General features: G+C 43.4%; 1 protein-coding gene across 1 annotated transcript in view; it reads left to right on the top strand.

Annotated features, from left to right (window-relative positions):
• DCPS (decapping enzyme, scavenger) overlaps positions 1-10,844 on the top strand; it is a 42,632-nt gene extending 31,788 nt beyond the window's left edge. Inside the window, exons 5-6 of the mRNA XM_007420049.4 lie at positions 2,493-2,603; positions 10,414-10,844. Of these exons, the coding sequence (XP_007420111.1) occupies positions 2,493-2,603; positions 10,414-10,680 (378 nt within the window). The 3' untranslated portion in view covers positions 10,681-10,844. The remainder of the gene's footprint in view (positions 1-2,492; positions 2,604-10,413) is intronic.
• Positions 10,845-23,785: the final 12,941 nt, after the last annotated feature.

Below are 23,785 nucleotides of genomic sequence, written 5' to 3'. Positions count from 1 at the left end.
AATCATTCTTACAGAAGGTTTTTACAGGCCCAGCTCAATCCCTGTGGTTTTAAAGGGCTATAATCCAAAAGCTGTCCATCTGCTGGGTAAACTGCGTCTGGACATAATCTAAAATGCTTTGAACTCTTTCAGAGTCCAGAGTAATTTATATCCTGAATGCTCCAATATCAAAAGCCAAAATTGATCTTTGTATGCCACTTGTGGTAGAGCCATGTTGATGTTCAGGGCTTTCTCAACGACTGCCCTAGTATTGTAGAATGCAATTCCACTTGAAGAATCTCAAGTGGTCCTCTTCTGTGGATGTGGATGGTTATTGGGAGTTGGTGAGCACATCTGTTCTGGCAGGTTTTTTCTGCTAAGTGTTGGGGTGGACTTTTGTTTTTATTCTTGTTCTTGCCTATCTCTTTTATCAGTTATTTTAAATGCATAATTATATATTGCGGTTTTAAATCATTATAAGCTGCTCTGAGCCCCATTTGGCTGTTAGTATGGTGGAATATACACTTATCTATAAAATAAAAATACTTTTCCAGCAATACCTCTTTAAGCTGTGCATCTCCTCTTAAGATCAGCTCTGACATAAGGCAACAAGATCAGCTGAGTCCTATTAAACGCCTATTAAAGGTCAATAAATTAAGTCAGTTATTTGGAGGGAGGATTCCTATTTCTTTGACCTTTCTGAATTGTGGAACTTCCTCCCATCCTTTTGTCAGCATGATGTCTCCTGCTTTCCACTCCCATCTTCAGCAAACCTATAGCTGACAAGTCCGATTACGTAGGATTACTGATAGTTTCCTGTAGGTTCCAAAAGCCATCCTAATTTATTTGGGTTTGAGATGTACTCTGTTGGGTCTTCACGCCCTCCATATTGGCAGTGGAAAGAGGGAAAGGTGGGGATTCTAAGTATTTTTGTCCTTTAATTATGGCAGATGGAAGACAGTAAGAACACATGCATATCCAGAATCTGAAGTTCTTCAGAGTGACCTCAATAGGAAAGGGAGAAAGGATGGAGTTGATATCATTCAAACTATCTGACAATCTGCAAAAGCTGTTGGCAAGGGTTTGCTAAATAAAGTCACTGATGGTGTGGAATGAAAAGATCAGGCATCCTGGTCCCTCAGTGTGGAAAGTGGGAACCTTAATGTATAAGCTGCACCTACTGGGAGATTATTGTTGCATTACAAGAAAAGAGTAGATTCAGGCAAGTTCCATGTGATTCTGCTGTTCTAGTAGTTGGACCAAAAGAAGGAGGGGCAAGCTAAAGTGTGTTTGTGCTGACTTGTTTAGCATATGGAGACCTGTTTACATAACGCACTTAATTCAGCTACTGAGTTGATCCATTTTCTGGCTTCACGTAATAAAGTGAACCATAAGCTAAACAAATGGACTGAGTTAGCCCAACAAGGTTTTCCAGTGTTAGCACTAACCAAGCTTAGTATGTTGTGCATATTCTTCTGCTAGATATTTAACTAGCCCTGTTAAAAGTGTAACGTGAACATAGATAGTAACAGCAGTCTTTTCTTTAAAGGACCCAATGTATAAGTGAGGAACAGAGCCCAAGATGAGGGCCCAGGCACCATTTCTAATGTAATGTCAAATGACTCATTTATTCTTGAGAAGAAATGTTCAGAGTGTTGTGGTAATTCCTGGAGCTATTCCTGAACATCCAAACACTGGATTTTCAGATCTCTCTTTCAAACCATTTGAGAAGTTCTTTGGAAAAACAATGCTAGTCATAATGTAATAGAACAACTGAACTGGCACATACCCAGAAGATGCAAATACTTCTGAGGAAAATACTTCATGATAAGCTGCAGCCTGTTCAGCACAAGCACCAAGCCTTATATTAAAACTATTTCCAGGCTATACTTTAAAGGGTTATTACAGAATTGAATAGTCCCTCATAGAAAGGGCTCCCCACATATAGAAAAGTAGATATGTGTGATTGAGTTCACATATCACACTAACCTGTAGTTTGCTTAATCACAGTACATTAAATAAGGCACAATTAACTGGATTTACACTGCATCATATACCAAAATTAAAACAGACCATGGTATAGATTAGAGCAATACCTAAGCCTACCTTATGGCTAAACTATTTTGAAAGCTATAGTCTCTTTAAAGGCATCCTCTGCTGGAAAAAAGAATCTAGTCAAAATCTGATTTAAAAATAAAGAGGGGAATGCTAAGTTGGCTACTTGAAGTTGTCCATTAACAGCCCTGCAGAATCATCTCTGCAGTGGTGAGATGTACTGTGTTTTTGTGTTAAGTTTTTGTAATCCTTTGGTATGTGGAACTTAGCACTGTAAATGTTAGGCAAATCTCTATTTTGTCATGACCATCTTTTAGAGATGCCTTTAGGGACCGGGTGATGCAGAAGTGGCCACCATACGGAAAAAGTTCATGTTGTTCCTTTATCACTTACCATGACAAAACATGAAAAGTATTTCACTGTATATCTGACCTCAACTGCCTCTTGTGTATTTACAGCTTGATGATTTGTACCTAATCGCCATCTGCCACCGTAGGGGAATCAGATCACTGAGAGATCTTACTGCTGAGCATCTCACTTTGCTTAAGAACATCTTGCAAGAAGGAGGGGTGGGTATCTCTTTCACTTCATCCAATTTTTGCCTGTTCTAATTCTAGGTTTTCTGATCACCCTAGATTCTTCTTTCGTTGGTGAAATTGAATAGCCTTCTCTTATGTACAATATTAGCATGTAATTAGAGAAATTTTGACAGTGATCTTCAAGGTAGCATTTTCCCTGCAGGGTTATTGTTTTATTCTCAAAACTCAGTACAGAATTTTCCCCAGCCCACTCTTTTCTAGACATCTAAGGTTGTGAATTAATGAGAAAATGTAGCAAAATTCCATTACAAGGTCTTGTGCTTTTGAGAGAAAATGAATGGGGGGAAACCCTTTCCTTTTACATTTGCCCATTATTGGGTTTTTTTTCTTTCTTTTCTGGAAAAAAATAAAATAAAATTATACTTTAGAACTTCCTAGCTGTATTTCCTGAGCGTATGAGCATTTATATAGATCTTTTAAAACTAAACAAAACACAAATTGTTTCTGATTTATTTTTAAATGTCAGTTTTATTTGGGATTGTTTTTAATCACAAAGATGTGATGAATATTAGCATTGTAGCTTATTTTCTTCACCCTCAGGTGCTTTATGCTTTTGTAAATCGTGCTTTCAACATATGTTCCTTTTCCTTGTTTTTGAAAGATTATATGTTGCCCTTACTCCAGTACTAGAAAAACTTGCTTTAAAAAAAAATTAAACCTGTGAATTGGCTTATGGCTCATACTCCTATATACACATATACAGTGCAACAGCAAGTTAACCCTCTCCTTTTGGGTAGAGATGAGGTAGTTACTGTTGGCACCCAGTCAGGGCTAATGAAGGGGAAATTCCAGTGTAGGGGGAACCTGTTTCTCTTCTCTTTAACTGCTTACTCATTTCCTATGAAGCTTCAAGGAAATGGCTCGCATCAGCAGCTGAGGTTCCTGCTAATAGATCAGTTTGGTGAAGCTGTGGCTGGCAATCAGGAAGGATGTATGCAGTCTTTGTAATTTATTGTGGAGTTTCATGTTGAATTTTTCCAACTCATTTGCTTATGGGGCACCTTATGACTTTAGCAACCCCTTTGCTGGTAGACTGCCTGGTCCTCTTCCCACTGCTGCCATCACCTTCTCCTAGTCTTCTGGGGAAAATTTTTTCCCTTGTGATGAATTGGCTGATGCCAAGCAGAACTGACAAAATGAAATGTGTCTCTCTGGGACCAGATGTTGCAGAGAGTCTTTTCAGAATGGTGTGGCATTGTGCCCAGCAGCAAATGTCCAAATGGAAAATCTGGGGGAGCAGTTTCAAAGCCCATGGGCTGCAATCTTGCACTTGCTTGTTTAAGAGTAAGTTCTACTGAAATGAGTGGAGGAATGCAGGCACCATTGAGGTGCACAGACCAGCATTGCAAAAACTGTCGTTTTGCATACTCACCTGTGGTGTGCCCTTCAGTTCAATAGAATTGCTATAGTAACCACAATATGTTGTAAAAGCATTGTGTTGTGGTTTGGGGAGAAAAGTGAGCGCATGAGGCGAGCCAATTGTTCTCCTTGGGCTGCTTTAGAAATCACACCTAAGGGGTTTCCAGAGCACTTAACAGCCTGTGTTTAATTTGATTTGCAGTTGGCAAATAAGCATATACCAGAACAGGTGGGAGGAGAAAATGAATACAATTGGGTTCAAATGCTAAGAAATGGAAGGAGAGTCTGTGGCATTTCTTCACAATACTTGGACATAGTTAGGAGTGGACCCAAGTCCTGAGAAGAAAAAGAGAGCTATCAGTCCACAATGAGTAGATTATCTCTGACAACCAATGCTGGTGTGGAATTTTGGGCCAACACACCCAGAATGCACCAGGCTGGGAAAGTCTGCTGCAAGGGATTGCGTTTTCTTAACAATAGCAGCTCTGATTCTTATCGCAGGAATGTCCCTGTCCGGAATGAGTGTTAGGAATATACTGTAAGTCAGGTTTTTCTTTAGTGATGTGCTCAGGTAGCCAAGTTATTTAAAAAATAACCCTCTGCTTACCATGAGAATAGCTGGTGCCTCAGACCAAAGAGAATCTACTCTGACATATAGTTTCCAGAGCGGACCCCCAAAGGAGGACACAGGTGCATCATTATCGTCTCACTTGTGTACCTTCCCAAATAACAGAGAGCTACCATAACTAGCGGTTATTGTTAGCTGTCACTGGGGATAGTAGAAGTAAAGTCCACCATATGTTTGGCTTCATTGGATGACTTTCTCTGTGCCATGCATCAGTCAATACATTTTGTCGTTTTTTGCCTTACAGGTAGTCCTCATTTAGCGACCACAATTGGGACTGGCAACTCGATCGTTAAGCAAAGTGGTCACTAAGTGAAGCTGTGACTGTGGTTATGATCTAACTTCAGCTTTCCTTTGCTTTACAGACCTGCGAAGGTCATAAATGTGAGGATTGGTTGCAAAGTTACTTTTTCATCACAATCGTAATGGTGAATGGTCGCTAAACAAGGCAGTCGCTAAAGGGGGACTACCTGGATTCTCCTGCATTTTTGGAAGGGTAGTTTTCAAAAAGCGTTCTATGTGTAATTGCATCATTGTTTTATCTAAAGCAGGGTTACGCAAACTAATAGTCCAGTTGCTTTCACCTGCAGATTCTACATTCCCTGCCTTCGAACATATTGAGAAGGGATGATGGGAATTAGGTCAAAATATCTAAAAACCAGTTGTCTACTCCAGGGGTCAAGGGGTAACAAAATCTCCATCAGCTTTTCCAAGTCGCTATCTATTCCCTTTTACTTACTGTTATTATTTCGGGGTGTGTGTGTCTGTGTGTGTGTCTGCGTATGCATGCAGAGGAGAGGAATTCCAGCAGACATTTTCCAAAAAGTGGGTGGGCAAGGACAAGTTTGTTTAATCAACACACAGGTAGTCCTCACTTAACAGCCATTTGTTTAGTGACCGTTTGAAGTTACAACGGTGCTGAACAAAGGGACTTACAAGTGGTCCTTGCACTTACAACTGTCGCAGCACCCCCATGGTTACTTAATCGTGATCCAGGCACTTGGCAATCAGCTCACATTTACTGTGGTTGCAGCGTCCTGGGGTCATGTGATCACCATTTGCAACCTTCCCAGCTGGCTTCTAGCAAGCAAAATCAATGGGGAATCTCATGATTCGCTTAATGATTGCATAATTCGCTTAGCGGCCATGGTGATTTACTTAATGACTGCTGCAAAAAAGGTCATATCGGGAATGACTTGCTTAACACTTGCCCCACTTAACAATGAAATTTCTGGTCCCTATTGTGGTTGTTAAGCAAGGATTACCTGTATTTTCGTTTCTGTTGCATTAATAAATATTATTAATGGTGATGCTTGAGGAGGTTCTTGTGCTCCAGGCCTTTGGGGAGGTGTCACAGGTTGTGTGCTCCTGCCTTAAAACACACTTATGATTAACAAAACAAATAAATGAAGGGGTAGTTGCCTTCATCTTGTCTGAGGCTCTTTCTGCTGGTCCAAGTATGCTTGCAAATGTATTGGTGTGCATCACTGTTGATGCCATGTTAATGAGAATTTTTTTAAAACGTTCTGTCATGTACACAGAATTTTTTTTCCTTTGCATTGCTCCTTTTTCATAACTTCTGCTTTGGGGATTACTTTATGAATAAGCTACAGTGGGGCAAAAAGGTATTTAGTCAGCCACCAATTGTGCAAGTTCTCCCACTTAAAAAGATGAGAGAGGCCTGTAATTTTCATCATAGGTATACCTCAACTATGAGAGACAAAATGGGGAAAAAAATCCAGAAAATCACATTGTCTGATTTTTAAAGAATTTATTTGCAAATCATGGTGGAAAATAAGTATTTGGTCAATATCAAAAGTTCATCCCAATACAGTACTTTGTTATATATCCTTTGTTGGCAATGACAGAGGTCAAACGTTTTCTGTAAGTCTTCACAAGGTTTTCACACACTGTTGCTGGTATTTTGGCCCATTCCTCCATGCAGATCTCCTCTAGAGCAGTGATGTTTTGGCGCTGTCGCTGGGCAACACGGACTTTCAACTCCCTCCAAAGGTTTTCCATGGGGTTGAGATCTGGAGACTGGCTAGGCCACTCCAGGACCTTGAAATGCTTCTTACGAAGCCACTCCTTCGTTGCCCGGGCGGTGTGTTTGGGATCATTGTCATGCTGAAAGACCCAGCCACGTTTCATCTTCAATGCCCTTGCTGATGGAAGGAGGTGTTCACTCAAAATCTCACGATACATGGCCCCATTCATTCTTTCCTTTACACGGATCAGTCGTCCTGGTCCCTTTACAGAAAAACAGCCCCAGAGCATGATGTTTCCACCCCCATGCTTCACAGTAGGTATGGTGTTCTTTGGATGCAACTCAGCATTCTCTCTCCTCCAAACACGAGGAGTTGCGTTTAGACCAAAATGTTCTACTTTGGTTTCATCTGACCATATGACATTCTCCCAATCCTCTTTTGGATCATCCAAATGCTCTCTAGCAAACTTCAGACGGGCCCGGACATGTACTGGCTTCAGCAGGGGGACACATCTGGCACTGCAGGATTTGAGTCCCTGGCAGCGTAGTGTGTTACTGATGGTAGCCTTTGTTACTTTGGTCCCAGCTCTCTGCAGGTCATTCACTAGGTCCCCCCATGTGGTTCTGGGATTTTTGCTCACCATTCTTGTGATCATTTTGACCCCACGGGGTGAGATCTTGCATGGAGCCCCAGATCAAGGGAGATTATCAGTGGTCTTGTATGTCTTCCATTTTCTAATTATTGCTCCCACAGTTGATTTTTTCACACCAAGCTGCTTGCCTATTGCAGATTCAGTCTTCCCAGCCTGGTGCAGGTCTACAATTTTGTTTCTGGTGTCCTTCGACAGCTCTTTGGTCTTGGCCATAGTAGAGTTTGGAGTGTGACTGTTTGAGGTTGTGGACAGGTGTCTTTTATACTGATAACAAGGTCAAACAGGTGCCATTACTACAGGTAATGAGTGGAGGACAGAGGAGCCTCTTAAAGAAGTAGTTACAGGTCTGTGAGAGCCAGACATCTTGCTTGTTTGTAGGTGACCAAATACTTATTTTCTACCATGATTTGCAAATAAATTCTTTAAAAATCAGACAATGTGATTTTCTGGATTTTTTTCCCCATTTTGTCTCTCATAGTTGAGGTATACCTATGATGAAAATTACAGGCCTCTCTCATCTTTTTAAGTGGGAGAACTTGCACAATTGGTGGCTGACTAAATACCTTTTTGCCCCACTGTACATGAAGATATTCATGGCCCTGCAGGCTTTTCAGAAGAAAATCACATTTCTTAGGAAACAACAGCCTGCTTCTTCTTGGCTCAAGCGAGTTCTGGCAGATCAACTGGAACTGGCCTTTTCAGTCTGAATTAAAGGATGCTTTGCCCATTTTCCCTAGAACCAAAGAGAACCGATCAGAGCGAATGTATTTTGGGGGCTTGTTTTTCCTTTCTTGCCCTGATCCAGCTTCCTTTCACAGGATGACTCTGAACTGATTCAGCAGAACTTTAGTTTTCTCTAGGCTAGCATGACATGACAGTTTTTGAGAGGCTAGCAAAAATGGCTTTCCATGGAACCCTACCTACACCATTGGAATTCAGGGCCTCCTTTGGCCACTAGAAACTTTTTTAAGGGGGAGTGGCAATAGTGCAGTTCACTGATTAATCAGGATTAACATTGTGCTGAAATCTGTCCTTCAACTTCCTGAAAGTCCCCTTCTGCCCACATAATAGGGTTTCTGCTTTTCTGCCTCATTTCCAGGCTACTGAGTTTTAATATCATATGTTAGTATTTTTGAGTTAGAGGCATGTGTGGTGGTTTTTCAGTCACACCTCTCTCTTTCACTGAAACCTCCTTACCTGCTCTACATCTTGATCTACAAAACCCCCTGGAATTTCTTCATGGTGCATCTTCTCAGCCTTTTGGCTAAGTTCAAGTGTCGTATCTTCCTTTGAGATTTAATTAAAGAATGGGAAACTAGTGAGGATTGCACAGTGAAAGGAAGGACACTGATACCTGGTTTATTTCACAAGAAAGGTAAGAGTCTAAACCACACATCCCATCCAGGAGAGGATATATTTCATTGATTTTTTAATCTTCATGTTGGGAAAGAAGCACCATTTCTTTCCCATCAAATTAGCTGAGAATTGTCAGGAAAAAATGCAGAACAAATGTTTGACACAGTTCGACTAATGTTGGAGGATGTCAGGTTAAAGCAGATGGGGTCTCCTTAGTCCCCACCACTGGCTCTTGAAAAAATGTCAGAATAAAATTGTACCACAGAATGCAGTAGGAGTGTCCACAGGATGTGGTCAAAAAAGTCAAGATACAACCATGTTGGGTGCTATCGAAGTTCTGTTTTATTAACGTGTGTCTGTGTTGCACATAAAAAATGGGCAGAGTTTCGATTGCCCCTTTGTGGCTGCCACTTTGACTGTTTTGATCACACCCTGTGGACACCCCTGAAATAAAGAGATTGCATCTGAGGTGGGGCAAAGCTTGCTGCATATCCAAGAAGAAGAGCTCTGAGGGCTTTGATAGGTTCTATGCTCCTGTTGAGAGTTTTGATTATGCTACCCAGTAATAGGACCTTGTAACTTGGCCAGCCATCCAGAGGGACGAAGTTGGAATGGAAAGCAATAAAATTCAGGAAAGGCCCCTCTTTAGGATAACATGCCTGGAGCTTCATCTTTTCTACCCACCGCAGACTTGGCTTGGTGGGCCTTATTATTAAGATAGCAGAAAAGAAACAAGAACTAAAATGGAGAAGCCCATATGATAAGACAGTAGTTTGCTGTTCCACTTTGTATCATGTTGAAATTTCAGAAAGAGGATCATTTCTGTGGATACCTGCATTCCTGCCTGCAAAGCAGGGCTGAAATTTCCCCTCCCCTAAAATGTACCATGCAATTACACTGTTGAAAGGTGAAGAGGAACATTTTAGACTCAGGGTTCCCCTCACAAGCTGCTCTATATATAGAGAGTGGATTTTATCATAGAAAAATAGAGAGGTTTGCTTCCTCCACCCATCTTTTGGGTCTATGAAGAACTTCTAATGTTGCCGTTTCACTGATTGTTAGCTCTTGTATCAAGATACCAGGTTATGGAAGAACTCTTCAGCTTCCATCTTGTTTACAGCAGGGATGGGGAGCCTTCAGCCTAATCTGCCCAGTAGAAGTTCTCCACCCAGCTGACAAAACTCTTGAAGGAGACCCTGTTCCTCTCTTGAAGCTTTGCCCCCTTCCCCAAGTGCCCTACTGTTTACTGTTAGAAGTGCTTTGATTTTCTGTTTGGGTTTTCAGAGAGTTGCAGCTGTAGTACATCTGGAAGGTGCCCAGTTGGGGAAGACTGATTCAGGGCCACTGTTTTGAACTGCAGCTCCTTGGAACTTGACTGGCTGGGTACACTTTAGCTTCCAAGCTGTACAGGCAGAAACAGAAGCAGTGTCAAGGATGGGGTGACTGGATGCCTAGATTCAGACCTGCCCTTTATCAGTTTGCATTTATGGACCAGTTGTTTTCACTCCACTCAACCTCTGTATCATGGGGTGGGGGAGAATTGGACAGAGGAGTGCAAGGTAGCTTTCCTTGAACTCTTGGGGGAAGGAGGAAATACGAATCTAGTTAAATAAATAGGAAAAAAACATAGAATTCTGGAATTCCACATTTCTACACAATTATTTAAAGGTTCAAGTGATTTGTCATCTTTTGCATTTAGTCACTGCTTTTCAACCTTTTTTCTTCTTCAGAGGACCTTCCCCTCTGTCCACTAATAGGTGTCCACTTTTAATGTATTAACATATTGTCCATTTCTTCTAGGAGGCCATACAAAAGCGCTTTGGCCTTGCAAAGACCCAGCTGCGGGTTTACTTGCATTACCAGCCATCATATTTCCATCTTCATGTGCATTTTACTGCTCTGAGCTATGATGCACCAGGGTGCTCTGTGGAGCGGGCCCACCTCCTTTCCGATGTGATGTTTAATCTGGAGCTTGACTCACAGTATTATCAAAAGTGCACCTTGACCTTTGCTCTCCGAGCAGATGAACCTCTGCTGAAGGAATTCCAGGAAGCTGGTAAAGCCTGAACATCTGAGGATGTTGAAGAAAGAATGGACAAAAATATATATATAAACAAGGAATGAGGATACCTTTAAATAGTCTGTAAGATATTTTGGTTTTTTTAAAGACTTAATTTGTATTTCTTTCTATTGGAATGTGTTTTTTAAAATCAATAAATAGCTGTGTTCAGGAGTTCTAGATGTATCTTCCTTCCTCCCAACACCACCCTTTTTTGAACCATGTTTTGTTACCCTGAGCATTTCTAGGTAAAATCTAGGTTAAAGAATTTGTGGTCCTTCAGATGTTGTTGGGCCCCAGCTCCCATTTACCTAAACCAGCATGAGTAATGGCTAGAGTTGATAGGATTTGAAAACCAACAGAATCTGGAAGGCTATAGGTATTATATTCCTGTGCTATATGGATCATGGATCTGACATTTTATATATTAGCAGTAGGAAGGCTGGTGCCCTTCGTTTTGCAGTTGAACACCCTTCAACCCCACCAGCTTGCATGATGGTGAGGGATTGTGGAGGTTGTATTCAAAAATGATCTGGAAAAACATCATGATGCAAGCAATGGCATATATGCTTCATTCTTCCATTCCCTTCTGCTAAATCTTGCAATATTATATTGAACTCTGGTCCTGTTTTAAAGCTGCAGTACTGTACATTAGCCTGGTTCCCTTCCTCAGCCTAATTACTCTTCAGATTTTTTGGACTACAGTTGATCATCTGACCCTCGGCTACCAAGCATGGAGACGGAAGCTCTACACACTTAACCTGGAAGAAAGCCACATCTAAAACAGTAATGATTTCCATACAAAAACCGTTTGAGGTCCTCTGTAAAAAATCATAGGAGGACAGATATTTGCAACCCAATTCAATCCAGTCTATGAAAATTTCTCTTCTTTTTTTTTGGTCTTTGTTTTCCAGCTCCCATATTCCCGTCTTGTACTTTTCAGTCAATAGTGCCTAGTCACTGTATTGGCTTTGTCTAGCTTAGGAATGGTGCATGCATGGCCCTCCAGATGTTGAACTCCAACTTATGTAAGGGATTATTGCAGCTGCAAGCCAACAACATCTGGAGGGCCACCCATCGCCTACCAAAGTCCTTATGTAACTTTTTTGTTCCAATAAAGCTGACCATGTGTTTCCTGTAAAACATCTGCATAGTTTCTCAGCATTTTTTAATTCAAAAATTAATGTGTTTTAATTTTAATTGAACATTGCATGAGATCAGAGCTGCTCAGCTAATGCTAGGGTGGCTGGGAGCAGCCTTTAAAAAAGGGTTTTCACTGTAATATGGGTAGAAGAATTGATTAAAATGACACTGGTATTTTAATACTTTTCGTAGTTCTGCAGTCTTGATCGCCCCAAACCCTGTTCTTTTCCCTTCTGCTGCTGTGACTTTGACCAGTTGTTGCAGAATGAATTTGCTATCAGAATACAGAAGAATACGGAATTCTGTTCCATTTGTGTCACTGTTAGTGTTTCTATCAAGGTATGGTTTATCTCAAAAACAGCAAAAATGTAGTGATTAGGATTTCTTCAACTTAGAAAAAAGTTTCTGCTAATAATATTTAGAGCTGAGAAGAGGTTAAAAAATAAATCTGGTAGGTAAGTATATGAAATTAAGTCCCAGAACTAATGGATTTATTGGATTTTCACTGTGTTTCCTATGAATTGGGCCACTATGAGGAAAGCAAGTACTGCAGCACCCATTTGCTAAATTCTTCAAAAGCCTTGTATATTGACTTACTATCACTGGCCAGAGAAAGAACTGGGCCATCTTATAACAGGCCAAAGAGAAAATAAGAGGGTAAGAAGATGGGAAGAACTGCACTAAGCATCTGGCACTTGGGCTTTATGAAGAACATTGCTGAGTCAGTCAAAGTGATGCCAGTTGTTCCCAAACTCAGTGCCATGAAACAGACCTTAAGCAATTAAAGATTTCTATGCACAGGGGAAGGGGTGCCCAGTGTGTATCAATATGACTCACAGGTCTGGCAGAGGCTGCTTCTGTGTGGGTTTGCACAGTTAAGTCCATCCAATTTGGCAAGGTTGGGTTGGCTGTTTTTCCAGATCTGATGTTTAATACTTATTCTAAGCTTCTGTAGCCCACCCTTCCGCCTCAAGAGTTGCCATCAAGGCTTATGCAGTAATGAAAAGCAGCCTTTAGGCTTGTCGGTGTGAAAAGACACAGCATAGGAGGAAAGAAGAATGGGGAAGGAAAAAGAAAAAAAAATGTAGTCACCAGTTCTTAATATTCTGTGGTTTTTATAACAGCTGTAGTGGAAATTGGCACTTGGGTAGCTTAGATAATGCCATTATTTCCTCCAGAGCAGATGGCGCTACTATTTTTCTTAGAGGACAGTTGGTTTCGCCTGTGCAAAGATGCACAGCAAAATAGCTCCTCTTCCAAGGACGTCGTCTATCACAGTTGTGGAGACGTTCCTGTGATTCATCCTTAACAGAACCCCCAAGGGGAGGGATAGGCTTTCTGAGTGAAAGTAGGGAAACAAGGGAACATATGTTAAGACAGAGAATATTTGTGCCTGGCTGAATGCTGCAATTAACTGGTTTCACAAACATGCTAGACCAGGGATAGACAACTTTTTTATGGCCAGGGCCACTCTCCCCCCCCCGCCAAAAAAGGGTGGGAGGACCCTCTCCAAAAGATCACCATGGACATGGCTTGTGATATGGTGATATCATATGAATGGATGGTGCCAAAATATTTGGCTGGGAGGAGATGGAGGGATTTAAAATAGTAGAGCTGTATAGGACTTTGGATTTGAAAGCAAAAAGAAACTTTGGAGTTTGCAGGAGACATAGCAGTTGTTACAACTCTTTTAACCAGTTGAGCTGTGGTACGATCCTGGGAAAAGACATCACTGCTTTAAGAAGTGGCAGACAGGTGTGATGTTCTTGCTCCCAGATGCTTTGAAGCACCTTTTTGCAGTCCTCTGGGGGCTTCAAAACAAAAGACCCAGGAGATGCATGTGGCCCAGGTGTTGTGGGCTGCTTACCCCTGAATTAAGCCAAGGCTGTGCAAACAAAAGGTTTAAGGATAGTGTGTTGTGTGAAACAGATCTTCAACTTCGCATGTTGCATGAACACAGTCAGGCAGAACAGTTCCTGCAAAAGTGTCTTCATTTATTTGTAGCAGTCATAAAATTGGGAATCATTAATACAGACTGTATACTATGAAAAGGGTTCTCTAGTATATACACTGTGCAACATGGAACTTTTAAGGACTAGGTGTGGTCTAAGAAAGAAAAATATAAACACTCAGAATATCCTGTGGTGCAAACCAAATAACTGTTTGAACAGATGTGTACAACTCAGGATGTCCAGGTGCTGAAAAAATGCAAGGTGGGTTTTTGAAACAAAGGGGTTGGGCTTAAAAAGATTTCTTTAAAAAATCAAAGCGACTCTGTGTGTCAGTGGAATGGGCAATGAAACAAATGTCTGACTTTTCCTTGGAATTCCCAGAGTGTGACTAGACTTGGCAGTCATGCAGAAATCTACTTGGATGTGCAGCTGGCAAAGATGAATCCCTTTTTCTTACACAGCCCAAGTTGGGGCAGACAGAGCTGGTGATAAAGACAGGGAGAAGAGGGCAGGCAGGCAAGTTTCACACAAAAGCAAGGGTTTGCTTTAATCATGGTTTATAGCTGTGGTCTCAAACTATGGGTTATGACCCCCAGAATGGTTGTGGCCAACTGGTGGTAGGGGTTACCAACATTTTATAAACTTGATCAGGCTTGCACAGATAAAGCTTGTATATTGGCAAAACTTGCTCTAGCTTTGCCCTGTGCAGAAACCTGCAAAGCTGGAGAACTCTTGAGATATGTTGGATAAAAATTAACTCTAAATCATAACATATTTCTTGCACAACTCTAATCCCAATCAGATTACATTGTGACTTAGCATGATCTATAAACTCAAGCAAAGAAAGAAAAGTGTGCAGCTGACCTCCAGACATGGTTGCTCACAATTTCAGGACGACCTAGGTTCAGGTAAGAATATGCAGGATTTGATTTTCTGATAAACTGACTGGCTTCTTTTGGATAAAGCTAGAGATAGAGCTGTTCATATGCAGTTGTATGTGGCTAAAATAACCTCAGTAAAACATTGTACAGGAGGCAGCAACTAAAACCATCCCAAAGAAAAAGAAATGCAAGAAAGCAAAATGGCTGTCTGATGAGGCTTTACAAATAGCTGTGGAAAGAAGGAATGCGAAAAGCAAGGGTGAAAGGGAAAGATATAAGCAACTGAATGCAGATTTCCAGAGAATAGCAAGGAGAGATAAGAAGGCCTTCTTAAATGAACAATGCAAAGAAATTGAGGAAAACAATAGAATGGGGAAGACTAGAGATCTCTACAAGAAAATTGGAGATATGAAAGGAACGTTTAGTGCAAAGATGGGCATGATAAAGGACAAAAAAGGCAGGGACCTAACAGAAGCAGAAGAGATTAAGAAGAGGTGGCAAGAATACACAGAAGAACCATACAAGAAAGATCTTAATGTCCCTGATGTCCACGCTGGTGTGATCACTGACCTTGAGCCAGACATCCTAGAGAGTGAAGTCAAGTGGGCCTTAGGAAGCATTGCTAACAACAAAGCTAGTGGAGATGACAGTATTCCAGCTGAGTTATTTAAAATACTAAAAGATGATGGTGTTAAAGTGCTGCACTCAATATGCCAGCAAGTTTGGAAAACGCAACAGTGGCCACGGGATTGGAAAAGGTCAGTTTATGTTCCAGTTTATGAATTATGTTCAATTCCAAAGAAGGGCAACGCCAAAGAATGCTCAAACTATCGCACAATTGCACTCATTTCACATGCTAGCAAGGTTATGCTCAAAATCCTACAAGCTAGGCTTCAGCAATACATGAACCGAGAACTACCGGATGTACAAGTTGGGTTTCGAAGAGGCAGAGGAACTAGAGATCAAATCGCCAACATTCGCTGGATCATGGAGAAAGCACGAGAGTTCCAGAAAAATATCTACTTCTGCTTCATTGACTATGCAAAAGCCTTTGATTGTGTGGATCACAACAAACTGTGGCAAATTCTTAAAGAGATGGGAGTACCAGACCACCTTACCTGTCTCCTGAGAAATCTGTATGCGGGCCAAGAAGCAACAGTTAGAACCGGTCACGGAACAACCGATTGGTTCAAAATAGGGAAAGGTGTACGACAAGGCTGTATACTGTCACCCTGCTTATTTAACCTATATGCAGAGTACATCATGAGAAATGCCAGGCTGGAAGAATCACAAGCCGGAATTAAGATTGCAGGGAGAATCATCAACAACCTCAGATATGCGGACGATACCACCCTAATGGCAGAAAGTGAAGAAGAACTAAAGAGCCTCTTGATGAGGGTGAAAGAGGAGAGTGCGAAAGCTGGCTTGAAACTCAACATTAAAAAAACTAAGATCATGGCATCTGGACCCATCAATTCCTGGCAAATAGAAGGGGTAGAAATGGAAGCAGTAACAGACTTCATTTATTTGGGCTCCAAGATCACTGCAGACGGAGACTGCAGCCATGAAATTAAAAGACGCTTGCTCCTTGGGAGGAAAGCTATGGCAAGCCTAGATAGCATATTAAAAAGCAGAGACGTCACCTTGCCGACAAAGATCCGCATAGTCAAAGCTATGGTTTTTCCAGTAGTAATGTATGGCTGTGAGAGCTGGACCATAAAAAAGGCCGAGCGCCGAAGAATCGATGCCTTTGAACTGTGGTGCTGGAGAAGACTCTTGAGAGTCCCCTGGACTGCTAGGAGGTCAAACCAGTCAATCTTAAAGGAAATCAACCCTGATTGCTCATTGGAAGGATCGATAATGAAGCTCAAGCTCAGATATTTTGGTCACCTAATGCGAAGAGAGATCTCTTTGGAGAAGACCCTGATGCTGGGAAAGATTGAAGCCAAAAGGAGAAGAGGACGGCAGAGGATGAGATGGTTAGATAGCATCACTGAAGCAATGAGCATGAAACTGAGCAAACTCAGGGAGGCAGTGAAGGACAGGAAGGCCTGGCGCAATATGGTTCATGGGGTCACGAAGAGTCGGACACGACTTAACGACTAAACAACAACAAAAAGGTAGAATATTGCAGTCAAAGGTAGTTTGCTTTTTTCCTTATATGGAGAATTTCTTCCAAGATAGAAACTTTATATTTTTTATAAGCAAAGCTTTCCAGTTTCCTTTGTTGTTGAACATGTTTGGTTAGTCATACCCTTAAATAATCAATGACAAATTTGTCAAAATTTGCAGCTTCCTTAGGTTCAGATTTGCTGGGTCTGGTTTAAATCAGTTACATTTCCTGACAACTGAAATAGCTTCCTTTGGCCTGGACACAAATTTAAAAGGTTCCCATTTGCAAATAGATTTAATTTTGTGGCACATTGCGAATGATGATTCTTACCTTCGAGGTTTGAGGTTTTTTTTTTTAGGTGCTTCAACTGAAATCTTTCATAAAATGAAAAACAGAACAGGCAAGCAAGATACAGAACTGACCAATGCACAACTTCTTGGAAGTTTCAGTTTGTAGTAGCAGATCCCAAAGCCACTGAGGCTGCTGCATTGCACACTTAGTGTCTCTTGGAAAAGACCAAGTTCAGAGTAGGAGAGAGTATCTACCCGGGGCCCGGCCTTCCATTTATACATGCCTGTTCCATACAGTAGTACCAATACTGATGTATATTTATTTCGCCATTTAAAACCTTTTCTTTTTACTCGAGTTTAAGAAAGCATCGTGAGCTAGACCTTTTGGCTAAGGATTATGCAAATTTAGTGAGTGCCTTCCTACGTTTGGCAATTGCCGTATGACGTGGCAGCTGAATTCTGCAAGTGTTTATTCATCGTACTGAACAACAGCCTTTCACTCAGGTGCTGTTACAATGAAATGCCCCCTGAATTTGGGAGATCTGCCACTATCACGAGGGCTAGCTAGATCCATTTCCCAGAAAAGAAGCTAGTGGGCTTGTTTCCCTCTAGCCCTCCCCCCAAACCCTCTCCCATCTAAGCTGACCCATCTCTGTTTCTGGGCCAAGATAGCCCCCCACCAGGTTTCACGCTTAAGGCCTACGCAAGGTCCAAAAGCTGTTCTTGTCCATTATGTTAAAGATGGCCAGTGGGGTGCAGTGGTAAAGGGCTGTGGTTGGCACTAGGGAGACCCAGGTTCGAGTCCATCCTCGGTCACAGAAGTTCGCTGGGTGATTTGGGGCCTGGCCTAGCACAACTTAAGTCACCAGGTGGTGCTTATGGGGAGAAATAGGAGAAATGAACACTATGGATGCTCCCTTGAATTCCTGAAGAGCAGGTGGGAGATCCACTGCATACAGGTGTTGTTGTTGTTTAGTCGTTAAGTCGTGTCTGACTCTTCGTGACCCCATGAACCATATCATGCCAGGCCTTCCTGTCCTTCACTGCCTCCTGAGTTTGCTCAGTTTCATGCTCATTGCTTCAGTGATGCTATCTAACCATCTCATCCTCTGCCATCCTCTTCTCCTTTTGGCTTCAATCTTTCCCAGCATCAGGGTCTTCTCCAAAGAGATCTCTCTTCGCATTAGGTGACCAAAGTATCTGAGCTTGAGCTTCATTATCGATCCTTCCAATCAGCAATCAGGGTTGATTTCCTTTAAGATTGACTGGTTTGACCTCCTAGCAGTCCAGGGGACTCTCAAGAGTCTTCTCCAGCACCACAGTTCAAAGGCATCAACTCTTCGGCGCTCAGCCTTCTTTATGGTCCAGCTCTCACAGCCATACATTACTACTGGAAAAATACAGGCATACAGGTAGTCCTTGTTTAACAACACTAATTGGGACTGGAAACTTTGTTGTTAAGTGACATGGTCATAAGTCAAAAAGCTACATGACAGTGCCACTTAGCGATGGTAGTTCTGGTTGCTGTTGTTAAACAAGGACCACACAGGTTGTTAAGTGAGGATCTCACGTGACCTCAACTTCTGACTTCCTGCCAGCTTCCCCATTGATTTTGCTTGTGGGAAGCTGGCAGAGAAGACTCTGCAATCGTGACTGCAGGACGCTGCAATGGCTGTAAGTACGAGGTCCAGTTGTAACTACCACTTGTTTAGTGGCATCATAAGTTCGGTTGCTGAACAAGTGGTCACTGAACAAGAACCACCTGTAATTAAATAAAGGGAAGTGCTAGGGCTTTATTGCATACCAGCTTCTCAGTTGCTATAAAGGAATTTAGAGATGGCCTCCGCATGAAAGAACCGTCAAGATAGGATGTGGAGAAGCACTAATACATTCCAGAGGTTGAAACAAGTATAGGAAACTCAGAATAACCACACCTTTTGTTAGGATAAGGGGACAGAAAGAAACTTGGAGAGGCTTTCCAGATAGTTATCATACCCTACTATAATAATGCAGCACTCCTGGAACCCATGCATGGTCTCTCTCTTGATCTGGCCTACCTTGAGGGGCTGAGAGTTGTTTAAAAAGGCTCAAGTGGGACAGGACGGATGCCGAGAGAGGTGTCCACAGACATCATTCTGCCTGTTGTTCCTGTGCTCCTTCTTCCTGAGTCCTAACACCCCAATGTTTTAGCTTCTTACTCATCTGGCACCCTGGACCATTTTCCTCACCTGCCAATTCTTGTTTCCCAAGATGCAGGCACAGGCCGAAGCACCTGCGACCTTTTTTGGCCTCTCCCCCTTTTTGGGGTGGGGGATCTCCATTTTTAATCCCTTCGTGGGGACCCTGGAGTTCGAAAGCTTGGAAAGGTCTCATAAACTTCCAGCTGTCTTAATCAAAGGAATACCTCAATCTGCTTTTCTCTCCCACCCTGCCTCCCTCCACAAGGCAGCTGCTGCGGCTCAGCGGGCCTGGGTGCAGCCAAATACAAGCGTCGCATTCACACAGTATGCCGTGCCCAAACACATTCCCCGTGGGATGGCTTCACTCACGCTAAGTCCGAGTTCCCCAAGGCGCTGAACCCGAAAGGACGCAAGGCCGTTTGCGCCGGGTCTCACGGCGTCGGCCCACCCGGCCGCGGGGCATCGGGGCACCCTCGCCGAGCGAGCCCCGGTGTTCTCAGCTCAGAGGCTGGGCTCCGCGAGCCACGGGGCTACAGCCGGCGCCTCCGCGCCTCGCGCCAGCCCAGCCTTCCCGGCACCGGCACCGGCACCGGCACCGAGCGCCCGTGTGAACGCGCAGGCACGTCAGCATCTCCCGGCCGGGAGACAGAACCGAGCGCGGCTCCCCTCCCGCCCCTGCCCACCGCAGCTGAGCCGGGGGCTGCTTCCGCTGTGCGCAAGCGTGGCCAAGGTAGGGGCGGACCGTTTCCGACGCCCCATCCGCGCGCTGCCTTTCTCCTCCTCGCTCTTCCTCCGGCGCTCGCCTGGCTAACTTTCGGCGGCGGCGGCGGCACCCGATTGCGCCGCGCTCCTCTCCGGTTCCTCTGCTGAGTTGGCGCCGCTGCAGACTGAGGGCTCGCCGGGGCGCCCAGCTGCAGGCTCCAGACCCTCTGCTTGGTAGAAAAGCCCCCGAGCGCAAGCGACCTCCCTCCGCTCGCCTCCGCTCCCGTCCCCACCGTCCTCTCCCCGCCTCTCCCCGCCTCGCCTCGCCTCGCCTCGCCTCGCCAGCCCCGCTTGGATTACAAACCGTCCGCTGCTCGCCAGGCGGCGGCGACCCTCCGCAGGGCAGCGGCGGGAGGGCTTTCTGCCGAGCCGCGGATGATGGCTGGGGGCGAAGGGTAAGTTGGCTGCGCTTGCGCTGCGCCTGTGCGTGTCTCCCAGGGGCGAGCTCGTGTCAGGCGAGGGGCTTCCAGGCGCCCCTCGGATTCGGTTTCGGTAAGGCTGGGGAAATCCTCCTCCTCCTCCTCTTCCTCCTCCCCGCCACTCTTAAGGCTTCACGGTCGTCCTTTCCTCTCCCTTCGCCTAGCTTGCTCGCAAGGGGTTCCCGATTTGGGGTGTGCTGTGCGCGCTGACCTGCCTCCTTAGCAGAGGATTGCATTTCTGGGAAGCGGCGTGTTGGCCTGACTGTGGTTATGATTATTGGCCCACCCGGGCTAAACCTGACCTCGGTTTGGGATTTACAAGCCGCGAAAGGGCGCTGGGCTCCTTGTGTGCCGGGTCCGCAGTCTCGCTGCTAGGGCGCATCTGCACCCGGCGGCGGCGGCGGCGGCGGCGGCTTGTTGTGTCTCCAAATGTGTTTCAACTTGTAGCTCGGCCCTGCCTCCCTTTTGTTCATTTCTTTGTTTCTGTCTGGATGTTGGGAAGCCCTCTTGAGAGAGAGATCTGGGGAAAGGAGCTCCGGCGGGCTCTTTTGATGCCCTCATGCGGGGCAAACGGTTGGCTAGTTTGTGTTGGGCTGGGTGCAAGTGGGCTTACTCTCGGGGCAGACCACAAACAACAACAGAGCTGGCTTGGCATTGCCTTGACCCAAATAGAGGGTTTCCAGAGCCTCTCCTTTCTCCTATTTCTGTTTTCTTGTTTGATTCTCGTAAGAAATATTGAAGCCTGTTTTAGGGCGAGTTAAGCCACTGGGCCATTTTTCTGTTTTCCCTGTCTGGAGGCCTTGAGCCATCTAGATGCAAAGCTTGTCCTCTTACCATTGATCTTCCCTCCTTTCCCGGAAAATGTAGACCTTCAAACAGTTCACCAAAAAGAGACTGAAGTCTCTTGAGCATTACTGAATGCAGGCGAGACGGCCTCAAAGGCCGGGGATGAAACGGAGACCTTCTGCATGAGAAGCACGTGCTTGACTGCCAAGTGACTTGCCCTAAGCGATAGTCTTTCCGGCTGCAGTGGAGTTTGACTTGTCACGATGTGTGAAAAAGGATGGCCTCCTATCACAGAGCAGCATCGGCCACAGGTCGTTGGGTTCTTGCTAAAATTGCTAAGGGCTGCCTGGCCTTTTCACATAATTCAAAGAAGCGTATCTCGATAGGTCTGTAGAAAACATGTTTGGGTAGGTATCCTGTGACTCTCGGATACTGCTAAACTACAATGCCCGGCAGCCTGGCCGGTGGGGAAGGAGTTGTAATTCAGCAACATCTGGAGGTCATGCGTTCCTTCATTCTTGCCATATAGCTTATTGCAGATGATACTCAAGTCTTAGAACTTGTCCTCCAAAGTTTTAAAAGTACTCTTGTTTGGGGTAATTTAAATGAATCAGACCAGGTTTAATACTCAGCTGGGAACTGGATAAACTGCATGTTTGTTTGTTTTTTAAATTCCTAGGGTCTGTGAAAGTCTGGAGTTAAACCCAAGTTATGGCAGGTCTTTATGATGTTGGGAAGTGGTTCGTGTGTTCAGGTTGATTTTTTAATGAATATCTACAATTGGATGTATTCTCATTTTAATTGGGGACCAAACATGAATGATTTTAAAGAACACGTATGTACATAGGAGACCGAGAAAAGAACAAAAGACTCATCTTTCTGAGTCTTTGGTTTAATTTGTGAAACTTCAGTTTTTGATTGTTTTAAGAACCTCTTAAAACAATCCTCTTCCTGATAGCAGTGGGTTCAAGAATGAACAGTGTGCTGTTTGTGTAATTAACATTTCCAGATGATAACATCTGCACCCCTCGTGGATGAGGACTGAAGTGGCTGCTGTACCCATAGACTGGTTAACTCCCATTGAAATGATTGCAGTTGTTCCTGGGGATGTCCTTGAAGGAGGTATGGAAATTGTAGCTGGTCCAGAATGTGGCAACTAGGCTCATGTTGAGGGTATCCCAGTGAGAGTATATAATATAGGAATATATGATAACTGTTTGGGCTTTCAGTGGCCTTCTATGCCAAGTTCAAGATGCACTGTGAAGTCCTTGGGGTTCTCTGAGCTTGGTTATTTTCTTGCAGACGTTTCGTTACCTGACTAGGTCACATCTTCAGTGCTAGAAGGGAGTGGGGTTTGCTCAAGATGCACATATAAATCCCTCTCTGGCTCATGTGCCTCCTGCTGAAAGGAAAGGCTACCTGCATATGTGATCACTTTGCAGCTACCATCATCTGCAGAGAAGTGCTTTTTCTTGAGGATCCCCCTGGAGAGAGGCCCGCGGGGAATATCCAAGGGTAGGGCCTTTTCAGTGATGACACCAACACTTTGGGATTTCCTTCCCTTACTGAGTTCTTTGTTACGTTTTAAGAAAAATCTCAAAACTTGTTTTTATTCATTAGCTTTCCCATCGTAGTAGCCATGCCTATATACTCTCTATTTTTATTGCTGGCCTTGGAGATTGGTCTGCTTTTTTAATTGCATTTTTCGTTGAACACTTTTGTGGCTGTTGATTTTTTGCTATAATGTTTTGTTGGTTTATGATTTTGATAGTTTTATGATTATTGTAGTTTAGTCTGGCTGAGTTTTATTTGGCTTTGATGTTTATTATTCTATTGTTAACCCCTGGGAGCTGGCCTGTTAACTGAGAGCCTGGGTATACAAATGAATGGGAAAAATATACATGCACACGTAAATATATATATATATATATATATATATATATATATATATATATATGTTTTATATATTACATATATAAATTCTGCTTAGTATATGAGAGTGTTAGAAAGGGACTACAGATAAATTCAAAATTTAATTTCCTGTTAACAGGGTACTGGCTTTTCTTTAAGTACTATAAACCCAACTTCACTGTCCAATAAGCCAGAAATAAATCCTGTTTTTAAGGCTTGTTTAATCAGCCAAATAAGCCTGGACAATTGAAATCTGAGTCATTCCTCTTTTATGGAGAATGGCACCATTTCTGCTTGACAATTTCTACTCATGCGTGTAAAGCTAACGCATTTTAGCTCTTGTCAGAACAAAATGGTCTTATTTACGTATTGATGGTTTTTATACCCTACCTTTTCTCTAAGAGGTAAAGGTGATGCTGATACTTCTTCACTTTATCTGTGCAGTAACGCGTTGAGTAACTTTTGGCCCAAAGTTCTAACCACAATACCACATCAGCATTTTCTGTTATATTCCTGTGCTCGTGTTGTGCCACAAGAGAGCAACTCACAAAGAAGGAACACATTAATTGTCTTCTGTTGTCTTGGGTGCACAGGTTAACGTTCTCCATAGGAAATTCAGTATTAGATGGTAGATTAGTAAATTCAACCCCTTCTGTGGTTTTAAGAGCCACAGAAC

The sequence above is a fragment of the Python bivittatus genome, unplaced genomic scaffold (genome assembly GCF_059951505.1).
Source record: "Python bivittatus isolate LINGU-HERP-01145 unplaced genomic scaffold, Pbiv_v1 ctg000320_np1212, whole genome shotgun sequence".
Lineage (NCBI taxonomy): Eukaryota > Metazoa > Chordata > Lepidosauria > Squamata > Pythonidae > Python > Python bivittatus.
Note: the sequence above shows the minus strand (reverse complement) of the source record. Positions and strands in the feature narration are given on the sequence as shown.